At 35.1% G+C, this 21,448-nt stretch overlaps 1 protein-coding gene across 6 annotated transcripts in view; it reads right to left on the reverse strand.

Moving 5' to 3' along the window:
- Positions 1–9,769, reverse strand: part of Hdc (histidine decarboxylase) — a 28,051-nt gene extending 18,282 nt beyond the window's left edge. For all 6 annotated transcript variants that reach the window (XM_076132175.1, XM_076132170.1, XM_076132173.1 and 3 more), the window contains exons 1-2: positions 9,713–9,769; positions 4,480–4,531 (exon numbers count right to left, since the gene is read on the reverse strand). In XM_076132175.1, coding sequence (XP_075988290.1) covers positions 4,480–4,507 — 28 coding nt within the window. In that variant the 5' untranslated portion in view covers positions 4,508–4,531; positions 9,713–9,769. The remainder of the gene's footprint in view (positions 1–4,479; positions 4,532–9,712) is intronic.
- Between the last annotated feature and the right edge of the window lie 11,679 nt (positions 9,770–21,448).

The following is a 21,448-nucleotide window of genomic DNA, read 5'->3' on the forward strand; positions in this document are numbered from 1 at the left end:
AGGTGATTATAGTGCCCTTCCATCTAACTACGATTATAATAACGGATCGTTAATTTATTGTCTGCAAGATAACACTTTTTAAATATATTTTGGCATAATCAACGAAACATAAAACATATAGAATGCTATGTTTCTTCTTAGGTACCTAATTTGATTTCTATTTACGGGACTAAAAAACAGCTTGTATCATTTCTTTTATTTTGCTAACGGGCTAATAAATATTTTATAACAATTTCCCAAAAACGTATGTCAGGATTTATTTGATTAAATTCCGGTATTCTTTAATTAAGTTTTATAGTTAGAAACTACAAAATTAAATATGAATTACTAGGCTATACTCCGGAAAATAGCCGACCACATTTTTTTTAAATTCACGGCCATCCAATTCTACTCTACTGCTGGAGCAAATTGTAAATAAACAACAAACTACAATAGTGAAAAGAATTAAAAAGTCTCTACCCGTGGAAACCTATCAAAGGGATACAAAGGAGGCTTTGATCGGAAGGAAGTGGGCTAACACTCGTACAAGGGCTTGAGAGGTTGGAGGCATCTGTTGCGTTTTATACAAGGTTTAATTAGTTTAATACATATGCAGAGGGAATAAAGATTTTGATTATTATTTTTAGCCTTTTATTTCTTTACTGGAATAGTAGTAAACTGCTTTGTTTTCAATTTTGTATCGTAGCCTTTTTTTAATTGAAATATTATTAATGTTCCTATTTTTTACTGTATTATTACTGTGAAATTTCATCTTAAGCTGGTCATTCATATTTTTTTTTATAATATCAAGATTAAATTGCACTAATTTGAAAGTCTGTTTTAATAAGATTCAAGACTATTACTAAATACAGAACACTTATAATGACCAGGCTTTCTATTACCAGAGAATATAATAGCAGAATAAAAAAAATACACATAGCAAACCCTGAACGTTACCAAACAGGCAACTATTAACAATAAAAAACCAAGAGAATTTATATAATCGAACCTTACTCGAGACCTCGTAATCTTCAGTCACATATACTACAATTTCATTAACTACAATCAACCAACAACTAAACCTCACAAACCATTTAACAACTGCCAACAATTATTTAAATAAAAACTTACAAAAGCCGCGCCATCTATTATCGCGAAAACGAAACAACACTAAACCAATAACACTGATTTCAATAAACGAACACATAAAAGGGATTCACACTAACTGAAACGAACTGGTGTCGGCCAGTTTGCGCCGGATAAAACCGAATAAAACCGGATCAAACCGGCTGAATCCGGTACAAACGATTCAATAAGACACAATAATGATGGAGCGGCTTTGTTTTATTGTTTGTCAATAGATATTTACGTTTATATTGTAAAGTACGAGGTTTGAATCCCGGTTGAATGATATTGTATGTATTTTGTTTTCTGTGCTAGTTTTGTATGGGATTCCGCACGCGTTTCTAGACTATATTGCTAAGAGAAAATTATTTTAAGTTAATATTTTGTACTATCTCGTATCGTGGAGGACTTGAGTAACGTTTATTCCCATCATTTTCATGAAAACACAGGTTATCTGAGAATATTAGAGGCATTCACATACATTATTGTTCGTTAACTAATTTAAAAAAAGGAGGACTCAATCTGCTCAATTCTGTGCTAAGCTATCTTTTGTTAAACTCTACTTGCCAACTATTTTTTGGTTATACACAAGCCCTAATTTTTACAAAACGAATGCTAATCAGCGGGAAAAACTTTACTACAGTTAAAAAGATTGTGTAGCCCCCGGTTTCTGAGGTACATTTAGCGGTAATTTATCTATTCAATAGCTTTAAAACTCATACAAAAAAACGCTTTTGAATAGATAAACTACCGCTAAATGTACCTCAGAAACCGGGGGTTTGCAAGCTTCATAAACCGAAATATAGCCCTTATTCCATGACACAACTTAACACAAGAAATGAGTTATTTGGAAAAAATACTTTAAACAACGGTTACACGTGTTTTGTATGCAATTTCAAAACAATATTGTTTAATATTTTTGTAATAGATTCGTATACAATGGTTTAGTATAACATTACTTATAGCATAAGAGCGCGTCAACGTCCGCCCTTCCTTCACTACAGTATTATAAATTAAAGCCCACTCGCCTTGTCTGTCTATTAAAGACACACTAAAAATCTACTGAATGAAGTTTCATATACTTTTTGCTAATACGTAGAGTTATTTTCAAGAAAGGTTTTAGTGTATAATTGATTTTAAGGTAAACTTATCCTAAATGAAGACGGGGCGGACCGCTTGTAATTTTAAAAAAGGTTTTTTCGGCCACGTATATTTCCTTCATCAAACTTTATATTTAACCATTGCTTTAAAATCACGGGTAGGAATGATGGGTTACTATTAAGTTATTGTAGCTTTGGCAGTTACATTATTATGTTTGATTTGGGCACTGTCACTGACGGGCTCTTGGTCTATTAAAAGAATGTAAGCAAAACTAAATAAAATTTAATTATTCGCGATTCTTCACTTGCAATTTCAGTATAAAAAGTAATCTATATTTCAGCAAAGTTCTTCATCAATCTCAATGAAAGGTTCATGAAAATCAGTTCAGCGGTTTTTTAGACAGACAGATTCTTGCATTTATAATATTAGCATTGACATAGGCATTCTACTTAATATTCTGGTATATATCAGCTTAGCCTCTCTTCCACGCTATGTTGGAGTCGGCTTCCAGTCTCACCGGATGCAGCTGAATACCAGTGTTTTACATGGAGCGACTGTCTATCTGACCTCCACAACACAGTTACCTGGGATAACACGATACCCTTCGGTAAGACTGGTTGTCAGAGTTTCAAGCTTCTCACTGCTGTTAACGACTGTCAGAGATCTTCGAAAATGACAGCCGGGACCCACAATTTAACGTGCCTTCCGAAACACGGAGGAACTCGATATGCATAGATGGTCACCCATCCTCGGCAAGCATGACTTAACCTCAGAGATCGATCCGCGCGGCTGTTGTTAACTAAGCCACGAGCTCCTCTACTACTTAATATTCCGGTAACGTATCAAAATACGTCGCATGTTATAATTAATTTACAATTATTGTTTAATAATCGGTCAATAACTATGTCGTAATTGTATAGTATTGTACGTCTATTTACTTTAGTTACAAGAATAATGCAACGTCGAAGGTCTTAGGTTCGAAGTATTAAGTAATTACAATTTACAAGTAAGGGACACTTGAGAGGTACACAGTGGAACACAGTTTTATCAAACAATTTTCAGTTTTAATGACTATATTTAAGTCGCTGCCTTTGATCGGAATCAGGTTAAAAATAATGTAAAACTATCAGTGATATTCTACTAATATTATAAATGCGAAAGTTTGTGAGAATGTATGTATGTATGCATGTTTATTACTCTTTCACGCAAATACTACTGAACCGATTACGATGAAATAGATTTGGTATATAGGTAGCTGAAGACCCAGAATAACACATGGGCTACTATTATCCCGAAATTCTCGAGGGAGCGGGATTTATACGGGAAGGGTCTCCAGGTGGACGAAGTCGCGGGCGGCCTCTAGTACAAATATGTAACCACTTTCGGTATCATTTTCAGCTGAGCAAGGTGGTCTTTTTTTAATTTTTAAAGCCTACTCCCTCTTTTAAAATTGCTATTGCGTCGCGGGGACTTTTACAAACATACAAACAACGGACACAAAAATTCAATCAGACCCACAACATATTGTGGATCGCACAAACAATTGTTCCGTGTGGGAATCGAACCCACGACCTCCTGACGCATTGGTACTAAACCACTGCGCCACGGAGACAGCCTATTATTGCTAAAGTTTAAAGATTTTCAAAAAGCATACTTGATATCGCTTCAGTTACTAAAAGCTTGTTGAGAGCTACTTCGGACAGTGAAGTAAGTATCTTCAAAGTATCTAAATTAAGCGCAATTTTCTACAGTCGGCACCTACCTACTATTGACTAGGGAGTGTTTGAAATTTAACATTACTTAAAGAAGTTTTGGAGAAATACGAAAGGCGCTGAACAGTTTTTGATAGATTTGTTTATAGTGGATAGTGGTAGAAAATGGCAAGCCTGTAGTGCAATATGTTGATCGGTACTATCGAGTATCGATCTTTTTCCATTTGAAATTATTCATAATTAGTTCTCATGCTACTCGCTAGGGGAGCTGATCAGGATGTCATGCAAAATTTGTTGATAACTAGCCGGTTGTCATAGCATAGTCGATGGTAGCAGAAAAACAATTTCACTAGTCCTATCGACATATTGATGGTTCAGGCTTGCTACACACTTATTCGGTTGAGCATTTATCGGTCCAGCCGGGCGGCAAAGCCAAATATGAGTAGATAAACCCGATCGGCACAAGCCGAACAAGTGAGTCGAGTCGGATTTGTTGTTAGATAAATATTGCCAAACCGAATATTATGTGTGTAGCAATGGTTTAATACCATGTACGCCTTACCTTTGACGCGGAACTCGGAGTGATCCATCGTGCTGGATTTTTAATTTAATACCTGAAACAATTAATATTTTAATTAAATTTATATTATTATTACAACCTGTTCAACATATAGAAAATAGGGCTTCAGCTTCTACATCAACCTTCCCATAAATTACTCTAGATCTTTGGTAATACCACATGACAATATGTTCAGTACTTTTCGAGCTTATGGCAAACATACAGACAGACGCTGCTAGATACTTTGTGTTTAACATAGGTGCTTAAATAACATCTCGCCCGTTATACCTGAAGGTGTAGTCAGGGCAGTAGGTATAACACCCACATTTCGCTATCAAAATATTAGTCCCATGTAGGGGCCGAGCCTATTGTCATATACCAGACACGTTACCAATCTCCGGACAGCTAATGAGAAAAATAATATTTGCCCGACCCGAAAATCGAACCCACTCGTGATCGGCAGTCATATCCCCGCCTAGACCACTGAAGTAGGCAGTTATAACATGTGTTGATAAAATACCTGTATAATGTCGATGTTTTGAAAAGAAACAGCACCTTGTATAACTCCCACGTTTACTATTTTATATTTAAACGGAATATAATAGTGGGCGAAACTTATTTATGGGATCTTTTGTTAGCTGCATTGAAGAAATGCCAAGTTATATTTGAACTATGAACTTAGATGAACGCTAAACTGATACTGATAGTGAAATAATGGCTAAACCGCTGAATTGAATTTTATGAAATTTTGCATGAAGATAGTTGAAAACCAGGGATCAGCCATGGGCAAAATTGTTTGAAAAAATATTTTTTAGCTGTTCAAACTTTGTACATAATTTAGGCCACGTTAGTCAGGCAGTCTAACATAATAATAAAGGCACCTTATTGGCATAATAATTGGATAAGGCAATTTTTTTACCGTGCATGCATAATAGTTTCTGAATAAATTATAGGTTTAACATCTACACGTAATCCAGACATAATCCCTCTTTCATTCTGGATAGACCTATATTTGTTTAAATGACCCTAATATTGGACTGAACTGCTTGTATTAAAACTACCACACTGGCAAAGTGTAACTCGAAATTCACTACAACGTATGAAAGTTTAACCCATTAATGTCCCACTGCTGGGCAAAGGTCTCCTCCCGTAATAAGGGAGGGGTTAGGCCTTGAGTCTATCACGCTGGTCAAGTGCAGGTTGGGGACTACAAAGGTTGGGACTTTTTTTTTACATTTCCTGGATTTGTCTATCCGCTACAGTGAAATAGTAGACCATAAGTAGACCCATTCTAATCACGTTGGTATTCTTTAAAAATACTTAGTTTTCCGTCAAGTTCTTCTTCTTATCGTATGGTTAGTGGTCAACCTAGTGTCAAAGTTGATCGAGCCGCCCGAAAGGCCTTTGACGTTCCTCAAGTTTACTCTGCGATATAAACTAGAGTAAGTCTAAAGCGTTTTGTCTTCAGTCACGCCTATTTGCTTGTCAAAATTACGCATTTTTCCAGAACTTTCCATCGAACTATTATACAGAGCGATTGTAGAACGTTAAAACTAACGAATTTTGTTCGTAACCGCATCGTATTAGTATAATCCTGGCAGGCAGACGACAGCGAAGCCGCATAAGTACGAGTCGATATCTAGTACTTGTTTCAATAACGTTTCAAGCGCCTCAAAATGCGTTTGTAAGTCGAAAATGTTAAGTTGATGATGTTATGTTTACTTACAATAATAATATAATAAATAAATTAAACCTATTAATGTCCTAACACTGGGCAAGGGCCTCCTCCCATAATGAAGGAGAGTTAGGCCTTGAGTCCACCAAGCTTCCCAATTGTGGGTTGAGGACTTTGCCTTCAAGAATTGTTCTAAAGATCTCTCAGGCATGCAAAGTTGCATCACGATGTTTTCCTTCACCGTTGGAACAAGTGATAATTATTTCTAATTCACACATAATTTCGAAAAGTCATTAATTTAAGCTACTATTTGTACTACTCCGTACATTATTTATATTAATATAATAAACTAGCTTCCCACCCACAGTTTTGCCTGCGTGAATTTTCTAAAAATCTTCTTAGTTGATCAAAATTGATTGAAAGCGAAACCGAAACGGGTAAACAGGCCTTAGCAATAATATTAAGCATTTTATAACATAATCATGAAAATAAAGATTTAGATGTATGTAAAAATGATCTTTTCATAAAATACCTAATCCTTCAAAGTCGACCTAATTCAACAGTGACTATTTATACTCTTATTGATACAAATATAAAAGATAAATAAAAATAACACTATTTATTAAGAAGGGTATAAAAATAAAGTGACGTATTAAGACGTATTGGTCGATAAGTCAACAGTTCGATTCTCAATTGAAGTGATGTTTGAACTAGAATTGTTACTGCTTGGTTGAGTCTCTGTCTAGAAAAATGCCTTTCAAAGGCTCAGGTTCGATTCCAGGGTAAACCTAATTGTTTAACACAGTTTTTCTATTAGACATCTTCATGAATATTATGAAAGCAAAAAGCTTTCATTCAGGCTTTTACGCCATAAAAGTTGGTTCAGGAGAACCCCTGAACCAACTTTGATGAAATTCCGTATAAAAATAGTTAAATCATTGCCCAGGTAGAGCCATTTATGATTATTGATTTATAAGAGCCATCTTTATAATATCAAAAATTCAAAAGTCTGTCTTTCAGGCTAAATCAATAAACTGCTGAACTAATATTGATGAAATTTAGAAACTAGTTGATAACTAGGGGTAAAATTTTGCGAAATGGGAGCTAAGCTAATATCTTCAGAAAACCCTATTTTAGGCACTTTCAGGCGTGCAAGGTTTCCGCAAAAGTTTCCGAAATAACAACTAACCATACATACTAACATTTGAGACACGAGAATCAACAACGATAAAAAAAGTTTAGATTTTTTAACTAACCCATCTATAAACTTGACCTTAGCAACATCCCTTATCTTTAACCTCTCTTTATAAAAAACCTTACTGCAAAAGATCTACCCCTAAGATAAAGCCTTTTTTATTTATATCAAGTCACCCGTATTTATCATATGTCAGTCTTTTCAGAAATTACAACCCTTTTGAGGTGGAACCTTAGAGAAAATAAATAAATTGTGGTGTATTTTTAGGGATGAAATGGTAATTATAGTTTAAATATTAGGCAAGACTTTCTATTTTTTTTAAAGACAACTCCCGCACTAAGATTTGCTCTTGTGTCGCGGGAACTTTTACAAACATACAAACAACGGATACAAAGTACAACGAAACAATTATTTAAGGATCGCACAAATAATTGTTCCGTGTGGGAATCAAACCCACGACCTCGCGACGCAGTGGTTTCGGCATGGTCACTTAAACCACTGCGCCACGGAGGCTCTCAAATCAGTTTTTAATTACTTTTAATTAAAAATCATATTTATTTAAATTGTACAAAAATATTATTAAGTCCGCGTTTTAAAATTGATAGACACGGAACAATTATTTCAGTTTGTGCGATCCACAAATCATTGTTTCGGGTCTGGTTGTACTTTGTGTCCGTTGTTTGTATGTTTGTAAAAGTCCCCGCGACACAAGAGCAATTGGTGCGGGAGTTGTCTTTTAAAAGGTGAAGATAAAATATTAAGTATAGCAAAATTAATTTATAATTATAATAATATAACAATTAGTATCAATTAAGTACATTTCATAGACTGACTAGGAAACGAATTAGCGTAGAAAATAACTTTAGATATGATAAATTATTAATTTAACATATTTTTTTGTAAGGCCACGTTAAGTCTGCTAGTTGGGTTGGATGGCCAAGAATATATGCAGTATCTAAGAGTAAAGATCAATTGGAAAGAAAGGTTAAGCAAGGTGCCTGCGGTCTGGAATAGGATGGGTGACCAACTAAAGGACTTTTCTGTTGCTATGTGTGCAGGAGTAAAGATATACCAATTGTAAAGTGAGGTTAAACAATTTTCTTGCCGACTGGATTAGAATATGTGACCAAGATTAGATAAATACTTTTGTACCTAACAAGTCTATGGCGGGAAGATTTTAAGATAAATTTTCAATTAAAATAATCTATAGTTATTGGAGAATTTAGTACCTATTGTGCAAGTTTTTTCATATAATTTAGAGTATTTATATTTATAAGTAGATTTGCAATTACTTTTTTGAAAATACAAAATGATTTAATAAATATATAGTGTATTGTTTGTTATTACATGTTCCAATAGGTATTTAAATTTAGCTGTAAATGGTGAAACACAGGTAAACACATTATCAAAGGAATCGTATAATAAAGACCATGATCGCGTTTCAGGGTTTAGTGTCCGATGGCCAAGACTTTAGGACTTTCCATCCCTTCAAAAACTATGCTATAGAACTCTCAGGCATGCAAGGTTTCAACACAATGTTTTCTTTCACCGTTAGAACAAAATATGATTATTAAAACACATATAACTTTATCAAAGTACAGATGATTTCAAAGTGTAAAATAACATTTCCGAACCTATTAAAACCTCCTAACTCCTCTCTCATTCCGAAGAAGACCCTTGCCCAGCAGTGGGACAGTTAGGGGTTAAAAAAATCTATTGAAAATAAGTAGCAAGATACCTATTACCAAAATGAAAAGTCTTCAAATCGAATCCAGATAATATCTAAAAAAAACCAAACTGGCTTTAATGTAAAATATTCCTAAACTTATTTTTCACTGTTGTTTTGAAGTGAATCTGAAATTACATAACTTTTTTTTTGTCTCGGCTGGAGGCTACCAATAGTGTATTATGGAAACACTCTAAGGAACAAATATGACCAGATTATTAATGTTGGTAAAAAAAAGCATTTTTAAGTTTATATCAAAAACTACTTGTCAGATCTCGATCAAATTGGACCACATGGAAAGCACCAGTTATCAAATAAAAAAAAACATTAAAATAATCTATCCAAAACAAAAGGCTATGAGTTACAAATTAAGAAAAATGCGAACATATTGAGAATCTCTTCCTTTTTTTAAGTTTGTCAAAAATATATAAAAAAATGGTTTCTATTCTATTTAAAAATGTTCAACTACTGGACAAGTTTTCTATTCCCAGATTGGGAAATACTGAAAATTGAATTCCCATTCCCAAAATGGGAAATCCAAAAAAATTTTTTTAAACAAAATAATTTTATTTTTTACTCTATTTATAATAAATATACTCTATTTATATAAATAATAAATAATTAAATATAATATACTCACTCAGTTATCAGACACTTGTAAATAGCAACGACTTGATACACAGGGTGCGACAATACTGCTCAGAGCGCGCGTACTGTAACGTTTATATAGGGGGTGGTGTAGCGGCGAGCTGTTTACGTGGGGTACAAGTTTACAAGCGGAGCGATTTTGTTAATTAGAAGTAAAAAATATAAAGTTTGTAAATTGTAGCTTGTATTAGTTACTGTATTTTAATCACTCAAGATATAATATTATGTTTCTTGTATAACATATTTACCTACTTTATAACAAATCGTAGTGGATATTCTATCAGTGTATGTCCAATACGACTGGTCAATGTTAATTATTATTTCATACTTAAGATATGGACAAGCAGAAACTTCATTGTTTTAAAAAAGGATTGATTTATATTCAAGCTTAATTGGCCTTTGAAAGAAAGGTTGTCTAAAAGTTGTTTGTTACTTTTGAATGCGCTTGGTTTGTTCTTGACTATGAAACAGTGAGATTTCTTGAGTACAATATACTAAGATTAAGAGTGATTAATTATGTATTGAATCTCTGAACCTGAAAGTGGTTGGAAAACATAGTTATGTTCAAATTCCGGGTCGAGCGAAAAATATTCCTGAGATTTCTGCTGTTAAGTTTCTGAATTAAGAAGTAAGGTTGCGGTCCTCCGTGCCACGGAGAGACTTTAATCCGTCGGTCCTGCGCTTGATCCTTCATTAGTTGTATTGGTTATTCGTGGGGCTTTCAGAAATGGAGGTATTATTTTATCTACATCTTCAATATATCCGACGTATTTGACGCAATTTATTGCCCCAAATTTTGAACCTAATGTCATATTATGATAAAGGATAAGAAAATAACCCTACAAGATTTTTAAACATATTTAAAATAAACGAGTCGCGTTACGTCCGACCAAAGATGTTCTCATAAAATCGCTTCCGCTTAGAACTTAAACCATAACCAAAAGAGGACGTAAGAACTAGAATAAAAATCACTAGCGATACTTTTAATAGATTTTCCGGATAAACTTTAACATATCATTATTATCAATAATATTGATATTTAGCCTTGAGAGCGCTATCAAACTAGATCTCAGGATGCAGTTGACGGAAGAAGCTGTACAACTCATTTGTTAGTAAACGTTTAGTGGGGTAAGTAACTTTTGTAAGTCAGTGTTAAGATGGGTGACCGCTGAGTAGCAGTTTATTTTAATTAAATTAAATGTCCGTCTCTGAATAAAGAATAAGTATACCATTTATTTCTCTATAAAGTGTTGCAATTTACTATTTACATACCTTTATCATATAAAATATTATACTAAACTATGAATAGTTTGCAAAAAAAAATTACAATTATACAATATATTTACAATATATACAATGCATACAAAAAAGACAATAATTATTAGAATAAGTTGGTGCAGTTCAAATTAAGTAATCTTTCTTGGTTTTGGATTACCCTCATGGAATCAAGGTGTAGACATGTAAAGCTGTAGTTGTTTACTCGAACTTCAGGCTTGAACGACTAAAAAAAAAACTTAATTCAAATCATGTCACAGCTAAACAAATTGTTATTTTTGATTTTAGTTTCGTTATTGCATATTTTTTTATTCAACCAAGTAACGATAATTTTGTATAGATTTTTTCTGAAAAATTCTCAAAATTGTCGAAGTATTTGAAGAGATACTACCTTAAATTAAAAATTAGGAAGTAAGACCTTAGGTGAAAAGTACTACTCAATTAGTATGGCACATCTAAGATTAATTTAATCGTGAGCTGTACATTGATTTGACATGTGCAATGATCAAGAGGTCGTGAGTTCGAGCCCTGTCTGTTGATCTATTGTTGTACATCCACTCTCGGTAAGGTGATTTGCTTAGAGCTATTACCTATGCGTTAATTCTCGATTAGATTACTGCTTTGGTGATCTAAGTATAGTCTGATAACTAAGTAAGCACAAAGCTACATATGCAAGGTTCACTCGCAGATTTTCCCGATAGTTAATGTTAAGCAACGCTTGGTGTGGTCATTCCATAGATGGGTGACCGCATGGTGGTATTTGAGCTGGGCGTCTCCGTGGTTCAGAGGGCACGTAAAAGGCCGACCTTGGTAGCTGTCAATTAAGATAGTAGTCGTTAAGCCATGTCAGACGCTTTCGGGCGGCTTGAACAACTTTGACACTAGGTTGACCACTAACCATAAAAAGGTAGTACCTAATAGCAAACTTAGCACAGCCTTTGTGGCGCGGTCGGTAGTGTATCCGACTGCTAATCATGAGTTGGGTTTGGTTCGCGAGTCGTCTAAAATGCTATTGGTCTTTTGTAATTTATATTCGAATATTTCTCAATGATAGCCTGAAGTTTAGTAACGTGCCCGGTATATGGCAATAGGCTCGCCCCCTATTACATGGGACTAGCATCGTGAATAGCGAAACATTCGTGTATTCATTCACCTTTGCCCAAATCTAAGGGTCTGAAGTCTGAAAGCCTGAGAGTTACTTACGTTCAAAATATTTTTTGCTCTACCCGGACAAGCTGCGAAACTTAGTTCTTTTCTCTACTAAGTTGTTGAAATTCAGTGTGTATTTCAAACCTCGGCCTACAACTTCAGCTTATAATAAGGGTGATGTTGTCTTTGTACGCATTCTTAAAAAGACTTTATTTTTAAAGCCAACTCCCACACTAAGAATTGCTCTTGTGTCGCGGGGACTTTTACAAACATACAAAAATACATAATATATTTTTTTGAAAACCTTCAACCCGGCTAAAATTCGCGGGTCACTGAATAGGACGATTATTTTCGTAAACTAGTTACTGAAGATATTTTCAAGTCATTGATGACGTCTGAATCAAAATCGCTTTAGATACGGTAGCCATATTTGTTTCATTTGATTATTTTGTTAATTACACAACATTTTGTAAGGAAGTTTAACTATTTATTTGTTTTGTATTCTTGTAAAGTCCCCTACCAGCACATGGCCAGCGTGGTGGACTCAAGGCCTAACCCCTCCCTCATTACGGGAGGAGACCCTTGCCCAGCAGACATTTATATTTAATAACTTCACGCTTGATTTTTTAAAACAGGTAGGCAGAATTATAACACACAACGTATTTATTTATAAATGTATGTAATTTAACTCAATACTTACAAACGATATTGGTGGGATTATCTGGATACGTTCCTATAGGAATAGCGAAAAGAATAAGCAACCGGTCTAGAAGTTTACGAGAGAGGCTTTTGCCCAGCTGTGAGATGCAGGCTAAGCAAAATTAAAAAGCTCCTTCTGTTGATCAAGAAGGAATTTCTAAAAATCCTCTCTTAGTGCTCCTCTACAGTTTCTAAGGAATCTTGATACCAAATTTCAAGTTTCTACGCTCAGTAGTTTTGACTGTGCGTTGTCCATCAGTCACTCACTCAGGAACGGAAGAGTAGTAAAACTCAATAGCACTTTGTTCGACTCGGAAATAGAATTCGAGACCAGGATCTGCGGTCACATACCCTTTCAACTATATATAACTAAGGCAGTACATGCCTTTAAAATTCCAAAATTTTATTAATATTTTACAAATTATATATTCCTTCATTATATTATGTAATCTTAATTGACCAAAACAGTTACTATATACACGAAAAAAATACTACGCAACTTACCTATGTCAATAAAGCGACGATAATAACTAATAAATTAATTATTAATAATTAATAATATCTATAAAAATATTTGAAACTTGTTCCTTATCTTTCATATGTATCGGTGTATTTATGTCATAATAAAACTAACAACGCCCTCAGGGTATGCTTATATTTATCTGAATATCTAAGATGATAATATAATGAAATTAAATACTGTTGGTTTGTTCTTAAATGTCGTAAAACAACTTGAACATAAGTAGGTGTTTAAGAAAGCAAACTGAACGTAGACACAGTGCAGAGGACTCTCGGTTGACTGTTCTAACAATCGAGCGATCGAAGCGAAATAGTCCTTGCCGTTGAGCCCTGAAAATCTTTCTAAGCGGACCTGAAAATCTTTCATTATGTTGTAGCAAAATTATTTAATTTGTTAACGACAATATACTAGCAGTTATCAAGCATTCGTCTTTAAAGCAAGTGAGGGTTCGAAGCTAAAACACCAATGACTTTTATAAGTGTGTATTGTAAATCATTATCACTTGTTCTTACGGTGAAGGAAAACATCGTGATGAAACCTTGCATGCCTGAAAGTTCTTTAAAACAGTTCTTGAAGGTACGCAAAGTTCCGAACCTGAACTTGGCCAGTGTATGGACTTAAGGCTTAACCCCTCCCTTGTTTCGGGAGGAGACCTTTGCCCAGCAGTGGGACAGTAATGGGCTAAACCCATCTACTTTTTACAAATACAACTATCTCCAAAACTACTAGTCGGATTTCCATAATTCTTTTTTTGTATGATAGCTGAATTCACGAGGAAGGCTGTTAATTATTTGGCATCACGCTGTGACGTACAGGAGCAGAGTAGTAATTAAAAACGTGAGTGAAGCTGTAAGGCATAGTTAGTGTTGAGATTTGATATGTATCTTTTACAACACGGAATTGTTTTGTAAAACTTAAAAATGTTTACATTTAAAGTGCATCGGCTTTGTCCGGAAATCGATTAAAATAAGCCAGGTTTAATATATGTGCGGAAATCTGAATAGAATTCTCGTAAAAAAAATCTAGAAAATACATGCAATTACACTGCCTGTGTGCCGGGTGTTGTGTTATAACCTGTGTAAGATCTTTGACAGTTCCTAACAGTAGTCAGAAGCTTGAAAGTCTGACAACCAGTTTTACCGAGGGGTATCGTGTTATAACCCAGGAAACTGGGTTGTGGAGTTCTGATAGGCAGTCGCTAAATGTAAAATACTGATATTCAGCTGCATCCGGTGAGACTGGAAGCTGACTACAACGTACACATGCTAGGCTGATTGATTGTGTGACAGTCGGTAGTGTATGCGACTGCCGCGTAAAGGTTCAATTCCTGTTAGACTATTGACTGCCTCCGTGGCGCAGTGGTTCACCACGCCGCTACCATTGCATCGGGTCGTGGGTTCGATTCATCGATCGACTTTGTGTCCGTTGTTTGTATGTTTGTAAATGTCCCCGCGACACGAGAGCAATTCTTAGTGCGAGAGTTGTCTTTTTAAATTATTATTATTATAAAGATTGTTCAGGAAGTCATTTAGTTTTTTTTGTGAAAATGAAAGACAGGTTTGAACTTTCCAGGCCTTTCAAGTGGTCATTAACTGTTTAATTAATCAAATTCAAACATTTGAAACTGCAATTCAGACGCAATGGACGCGTAGCTTAAAAGGTAATTTTTAATTATTTTAAATTCTTCCTTATAAAATAGAAAAATAACGAACACTATTTATTTTAATTCTTTTATGAATCTTCGTTACAGTTTAATGAAAAAGAAAAATACATACTTAACGCTCAAGATTTTTAAATGCAAAGCTGTTAATCTTTCGATTCTGAATATCATTTGAATAAATTACAATTTTGATTACATTTTGATATTTGCAATAGTATGATTATATTTTGTTACTAAAATAATTAGATTAATAAATAATGATAAATAGATTATTTACAATATCAATTAATCATAGGTAATTATATATATAAAATCACGCCTTCTTCTCTTAGGGGTAGGCAGAGACCAGAGAACGCCACTTGGTACGATTCTTACAAACTTCCTTTGCTTCATTCACATCCATACATGTTGTCATACAGAATGTAACTATCGGCGCATAACACCTATAAGAAAAAGACTCCTCTCCTTGTCTGAAGGCTTTTTGGAATAGCATCATCATGTATTTCAGGAGTTTCAGGTAAAAATTGCAAAACACGTAACAGATGAGCATTGCTATGTCTCCAATATCCGTAGCGCAATTCTTTACAGACGATATTTTAGTATCGGTAGAGACATATAAAATGAACTGCACAAGTAGGTACTTCCTACGGCCCCAGCTAGAGGCGTTGATGCAATTTTTCGTACAATATTAATCGATAGCTAGCCGGTTGTCGATAGTCTATAGTTGAGAATCGCGCTACTGTACGTTTTTTTAAACTATTATTATATTACTTTTTCGTTATTTCAACGTACAAAATGATTCGTCTCTTCCGAAAATTCGATTATTCGAAATTACACATTATAAAATTCTTATAAATTTAATAATGTGTAATTTCAGTACAGGTATTGATAAACATCTTTAAGTATAAACACATATAAATATTATTTTCCACTAAAACTGGTTAAAAGCGTCACATCCCTCAATTAATAGGTTTATTTCGCATTTTGTTATTTAAAGAGTTACATAACTATAGCTATTAATATTATTACCTATATTTAGCATCACATGACATAAAAAAATACTTCTGCTATAAAAATTAGAACGATAATGGTGTGAATCTGTATGTAGGTGTCATCTCCGAAACCACTAAACGTATTTCATTTTTTTTTCTCCTTTCGATAGATACGTTATACCCTATAGACATAAATAATGAATAACAAAATTAGACTAAACATACCATGTTTTATTTTACTAAACTGCACGTTTGGCGCCGTGGTTAAAGTGGTCACCTCGCCGCAATAACAGTAGCGCTGCGTGTGGTGGGTTCGAATCCCACCCGGGACAAATCTTTGTGTGATGAGCACGAGTATTTGTTCTGAGCCTGGTTGTTAATTTATATTTATAAGTATATAAGTATGTTTATCAGTTATTTGGTTACCATAGGACAAGATCTGCTTAGTTTGGAATCAAATAACCGTGTGTGAGTTGTCCAAGTACCCTTCGGCCGTACACGGCCAATTATTATATTATTATTATTTAGATATTAACCAGTTTTATCCCACTATTGGACAGGGTGAATGCATTATTAGAATTTACAGGAACCATCCTTATTCTATAATATTATGCAATAACTTGTAACATTTTCGTATATTACATAATTGAAACGATACAGGATGCTTCTAAACTAATAATATAATATACATATATCAATTATATACAAAAATATGAAATTATTATTAATTATTACAAGATGTCCTTAAGATAAGTGTTGATGTGTTTATCAAATATTTTGTACGTATAACATAACGTCTGGCCCCTAGGGGCATGGGCAGTGACTCATGTATCGCTATAGTTATGAAATATGCTAATATTCGGTTGTAGTGGCCAGTTTTATTGAAACCAGCCAACTGTGCAGGACTTTGTTTAGCCGACTACGAAAAAAAAGAAAGATTTTAATTCGTCTGTTTTTCTTTAGTGTTTCTAATCTTTTTTGACGTCTTCAGTGACGCAGTGATGAAGGAGGTCGCCACGCCACTACCAGTGTGTCTAGAGGTTGTGGGTTCGGTTCTTACACGGAAAAAATATTTGTGATCTGCAACTAGTTGCAGTTTCGGGTCTGGTTGTACTTTTTGTCCCTTGTTCGCATTTTCCTAACTCCGGGTCAACCCCTGAGAACATCCTGTCAGAAAAACTCAGGATACATTTTTGCCCAGACCCGGGATTTGAACCCAAGACCGCTGAGCGGGACTTGCATACACTGCTAACTGCGCTAAAGAAGTAGTTAAAAAGTAGGTAAAATGTCCTTCCACATACCCTAAACCCAAAAATGTTATTGTTTTTTGAAAATCGATTACTTAAGTATTCTTTATAGGGTAGACAGAGTGGCGACTTGATATTATTTGTGTAACGTATTTTACTAATCAAAACTTACAATCTTAATTGCTTTATTTTTAAATACGAACGAAATGTTTTTATTACGTAACGTCATTATAGTCGGGATTTTTTATAGTTCTTGCAATGATGGTTCCACGGACGTAACCGGCTTAAAGGCCCATCAGACAAGCCTTTCTTCTAGCTATATGTTGGAGGCGGCTTCCAGTCTCACCGGATGCAGCTGAATACCAGTACAACCCCGCCATTGAGTACACTACTTACGCTACTTTAAATTCCAAAGAAACAATATAAATACTACACATATATACGGCAAAGTGTTTGTGAAGTGAAGTTTTCTCCGCAAATAACCGGTGTTATCGTTATCTACGTTCAATACCACCTGGGAGTCCCTGGATTTAACAAAGATAAGTCATAATTTTATACCCGCGAACTGATAATATATGGAATCACCTATTGACAGATACGATATACCCCCAATAATTCATTTTCGCAATTGTCAAGATCAATTGACACTGTCAAATTTCAATTTGACAAGTGTCAAACTCAATTGACAGTACCAGTTTTGCATTTGGCATTAAGTTAGTGTTGCCAGAGCTGCAGAAGATTTGGTTTGTGGTAGAATTAAAATATGTCGGTGTGCAGCAAATGTAACAAACCAATTAAAGCTAGCGATCTGAAAGCTTGCAGTAAATGTAAAAGCCCCTATCATTACCAATGCCTGGGCATCTCAGCTGATAATTTTCTGAAGGAATCAAAAACGTATAAGGCTACATGGAAGTGCATTGATTGCAAAGCAACCGTCAAACAAACTGATCACTTTACTTCACCTGAAACACCTAAACAGGATATTATATCTACGGACACAAACGAGGAACTGAAGCATTATATTGACAAAAAGCTTGAAGAATCTTTTTCACGTCTCCTTAAAGATATCAGAACCGATTTCACGACAGAAAGCTCTAACACTCGCAGTATAATTCAGGAACTTACAGAGAGCATCAATTTCATGACTACTCAGTACGAGCAACTTAAGCACGACCTGGGCATCAAAACTAAGAAAATTGAAGGCTTGGAGGACGAAAACAATACATTAAAAGCTAAAGTAACCGATCTAAGTTATAGACTAGACCAATTTGAACAGCAGTCTCGAGATTGCAACCTAGAAATTCAATGTGTACCCGAGCATAAGTCAGAGAATATAGGCACCATTGTACGACAACTTGCAACTATAGTGGGTAATCCCCTGCAAGAACACGAGCTGTTAAACTATCATCGCGTCGCCAAGATAAACCAAGATACCAACAGGCCCCGCAATATTGTAGTAAAACTATCTAGCCCTCTAGTACGAGACAAAATCATAGCAGCGGCAAAAACCTTCAATAGGGGTCATCAAAACGACAAGCTTAACTCGTCGCATTTGGGTCTTGCAGGCGATAAGAAGCCAATCTACGTCTCGGAGCATTTGTCACCGACTAATAAACATTTACACGCAGCTGCTCGCCGAGTCGCAAAGGATAAGAAATTTCAGTTCGTATGGGTGCGGAACGGTCGGATCTATATAAAAAAGGACATAAACTCAAATAGTATATTTGTGAAAAACATAGATTCTCTTAGCTCTTTATAAATTTAACTGTAACTCAGTCAATGCTTTCATCTTTATATTCATCATACAAATGTACTAACTTTAACTTATTGTATCAGAATGTTCGGGGTCTCAAGACCAAAACCCAGACCATTTTCACTAATGCTCTCAAGCAGGAGGCGGACGTTATTCTTTTGACGGAGACATGGCTGAATGACTCGGTATTTGATCATGAGTTGTTTGACAACAGGTACACGATATTTAGGCGCGATCGTAGTAGTACCCGTTCTGATAAAAACGAAGGAGGTGGCGTCCTAATTGCTGTCCAAAAAAAGTATGAACCTGTTAGGAAGCTAAATTGGGAATCACCAAACGAGGATCTATGGGTTGTAATCAAAGTTAAGCAAAGTAACATAACGTTCTCTCTTTGTATTTGCGCTCTCTACTTACCACCACCTGTTACTCGCGATCGCTTAGATATAGTTACATCTACCCTTTCTAATATTATCCAACATAAACTACCTCGTCATTCCATACTTTTACTGACAGGCGATTTCAATCTACCCAATCTGCAATGGCAATACGATTCTGCTTTAAATTGTTTGAATCCAATCAATAACCTAACTGATTTAGACAGCCGGTTTGTAGAATTTCTTTCGTTTAATAACATTAATCAAATAAATCAAGTTCGCAACGCGAACTCACGTACACTAGATTTGATACTTACTAACACAAATAATGCGTTTTCAATCTCCAACTGTACGTCACCTCTCTTAAAAGAGGATATTCATCATCCTGCTCTAGCGGTTACATTAAAACTCAAGCCATTTAAGAATCCAAAAGTTAACAAATCTACTGGTTTCAATTTTGTCAAAGCCAATTACACGGAAATAAATGCAGCCTTAGATAAAATACAGTGGCATGAACATTTTAGACAAGAGTATAGTATAGACGAAACTGTTGAAATATTTTACAACCTTATTACTCCAATAATTAAAAAAAACACTCCGATAAGCCACAAAGGCAATAATCAATATCCGATCTGGTTCAATCGTCAATTGATTAAAGGATTAAAAGAGAAAGCTAAGTTCCACTCTCGATTTAAAAAATACGGCAACCCTAGAGACTTGTTGGTGTACCAGTCACTTCGCGATCAATGTGACAAAATGATTCATAACTGTCTTAACAATTTCAAATCGGAAGCAAAAGACCTTATTAAAAATCGTCCAAAATTTTTCTGGACATTTATCAAATCGATAAGATCAAATAGTAGCGACATACCTGACGAGATGTACCTCAATGCTGAGAATGTTCAAGGTGGACAAGCAATAAGTAATCTCTTTTCGGAGTATTTTCAATCGATATACCCTAAAGATCAAATATCGTCGACTAATGTCCCTAATGAACCAGTCCATATAATCAGATCCCTTAATAAAATTTATCTTTCGGAATCAGATATTTCAAAAGCACTTCGTCAAATCAACACTAACAAAGGACCGGGCCCTGACTGTATTCCTCCAATTTTCCTAAAAAATTGCTCAATGCAACTCATAAAACCATTGCACTACATCTTTAATAAGTCTCTTTGTAGCGGAGTCTTTCCCAACAAATGGAAATTGGCCCACATCACACCCATACATAAAACAGGAGATCTAGCTAACGTTGCCAACTACCGACCAATTTCCATCTTATCTTCTTTGGGCAAATTATTTGAATCCATGGTACAACAACATATTCATTATCATCTAAGACCGATGTTTGATATCCATCAACATGGTTTCCTTTCAGGGAGGTCTACCGTATCAAATCTCCTCGAGTATGTAACCGACATAAATGAAGCGCTGGAGGATAAGCTGGAAGTACATGCTATATATACTGACTTCTCGAGGGCGTTTGATGTGGTTGACCACAGATTGCTTTTAGAGAAACTCTACCGTGCCGGTATATGTGGCTCTTTGCTAAGATGGTGTGAATCCTACATTAGAAATCGAACACAGCTTGTTTCAGTTAGAAATTATAAATCTGACACAAATGTAGTACCAACAGGGGTACCACAAGGTTCGCACCTTGGTCCTCTATTCTTCCTAGTATTTGTAAATGACTTGTGTAATGATATTTTATGTCGCTATCAAATATTTGCCGACGATCTCAAACTTTACCGAGTTATCCGTGGTCCGAACGATGTAATAGCTTTACAAAACGATATTAATAGTATTTGCAAGTGGTGCTCAGTCAATAGAATGACTATTAATCCATCTAAGTGCTCTCATATCAAGTTCACCAGAAAGAGAAATCCGACGCCTGCTAATTATTATATAAATGATATAATTCTTACCGAAATCACACATGTGCGTGACCTAGGAATAATAATGGACACACAGTTGGACTTTCGTAGGCATATTGATTCTATTACCAATAAAGGTGCACGGCTAGCTGGTTTTGTAATTCGTCAAACAAAGCTGTTCAAAG

This window comes from Anticarsia gemmatalis, chromosome 27 (assembly GCF_050436995.1).
Source record: "Anticarsia gemmatalis isolate Benzon Research Colony breed Stoneville strain chromosome 27, ilAntGemm2 primary, whole genome shotgun sequence".
NCBI lineage: Eukaryota > Metazoa > Arthropoda > Insecta > Lepidoptera > Erebidae > Anticarsia > Anticarsia gemmatalis.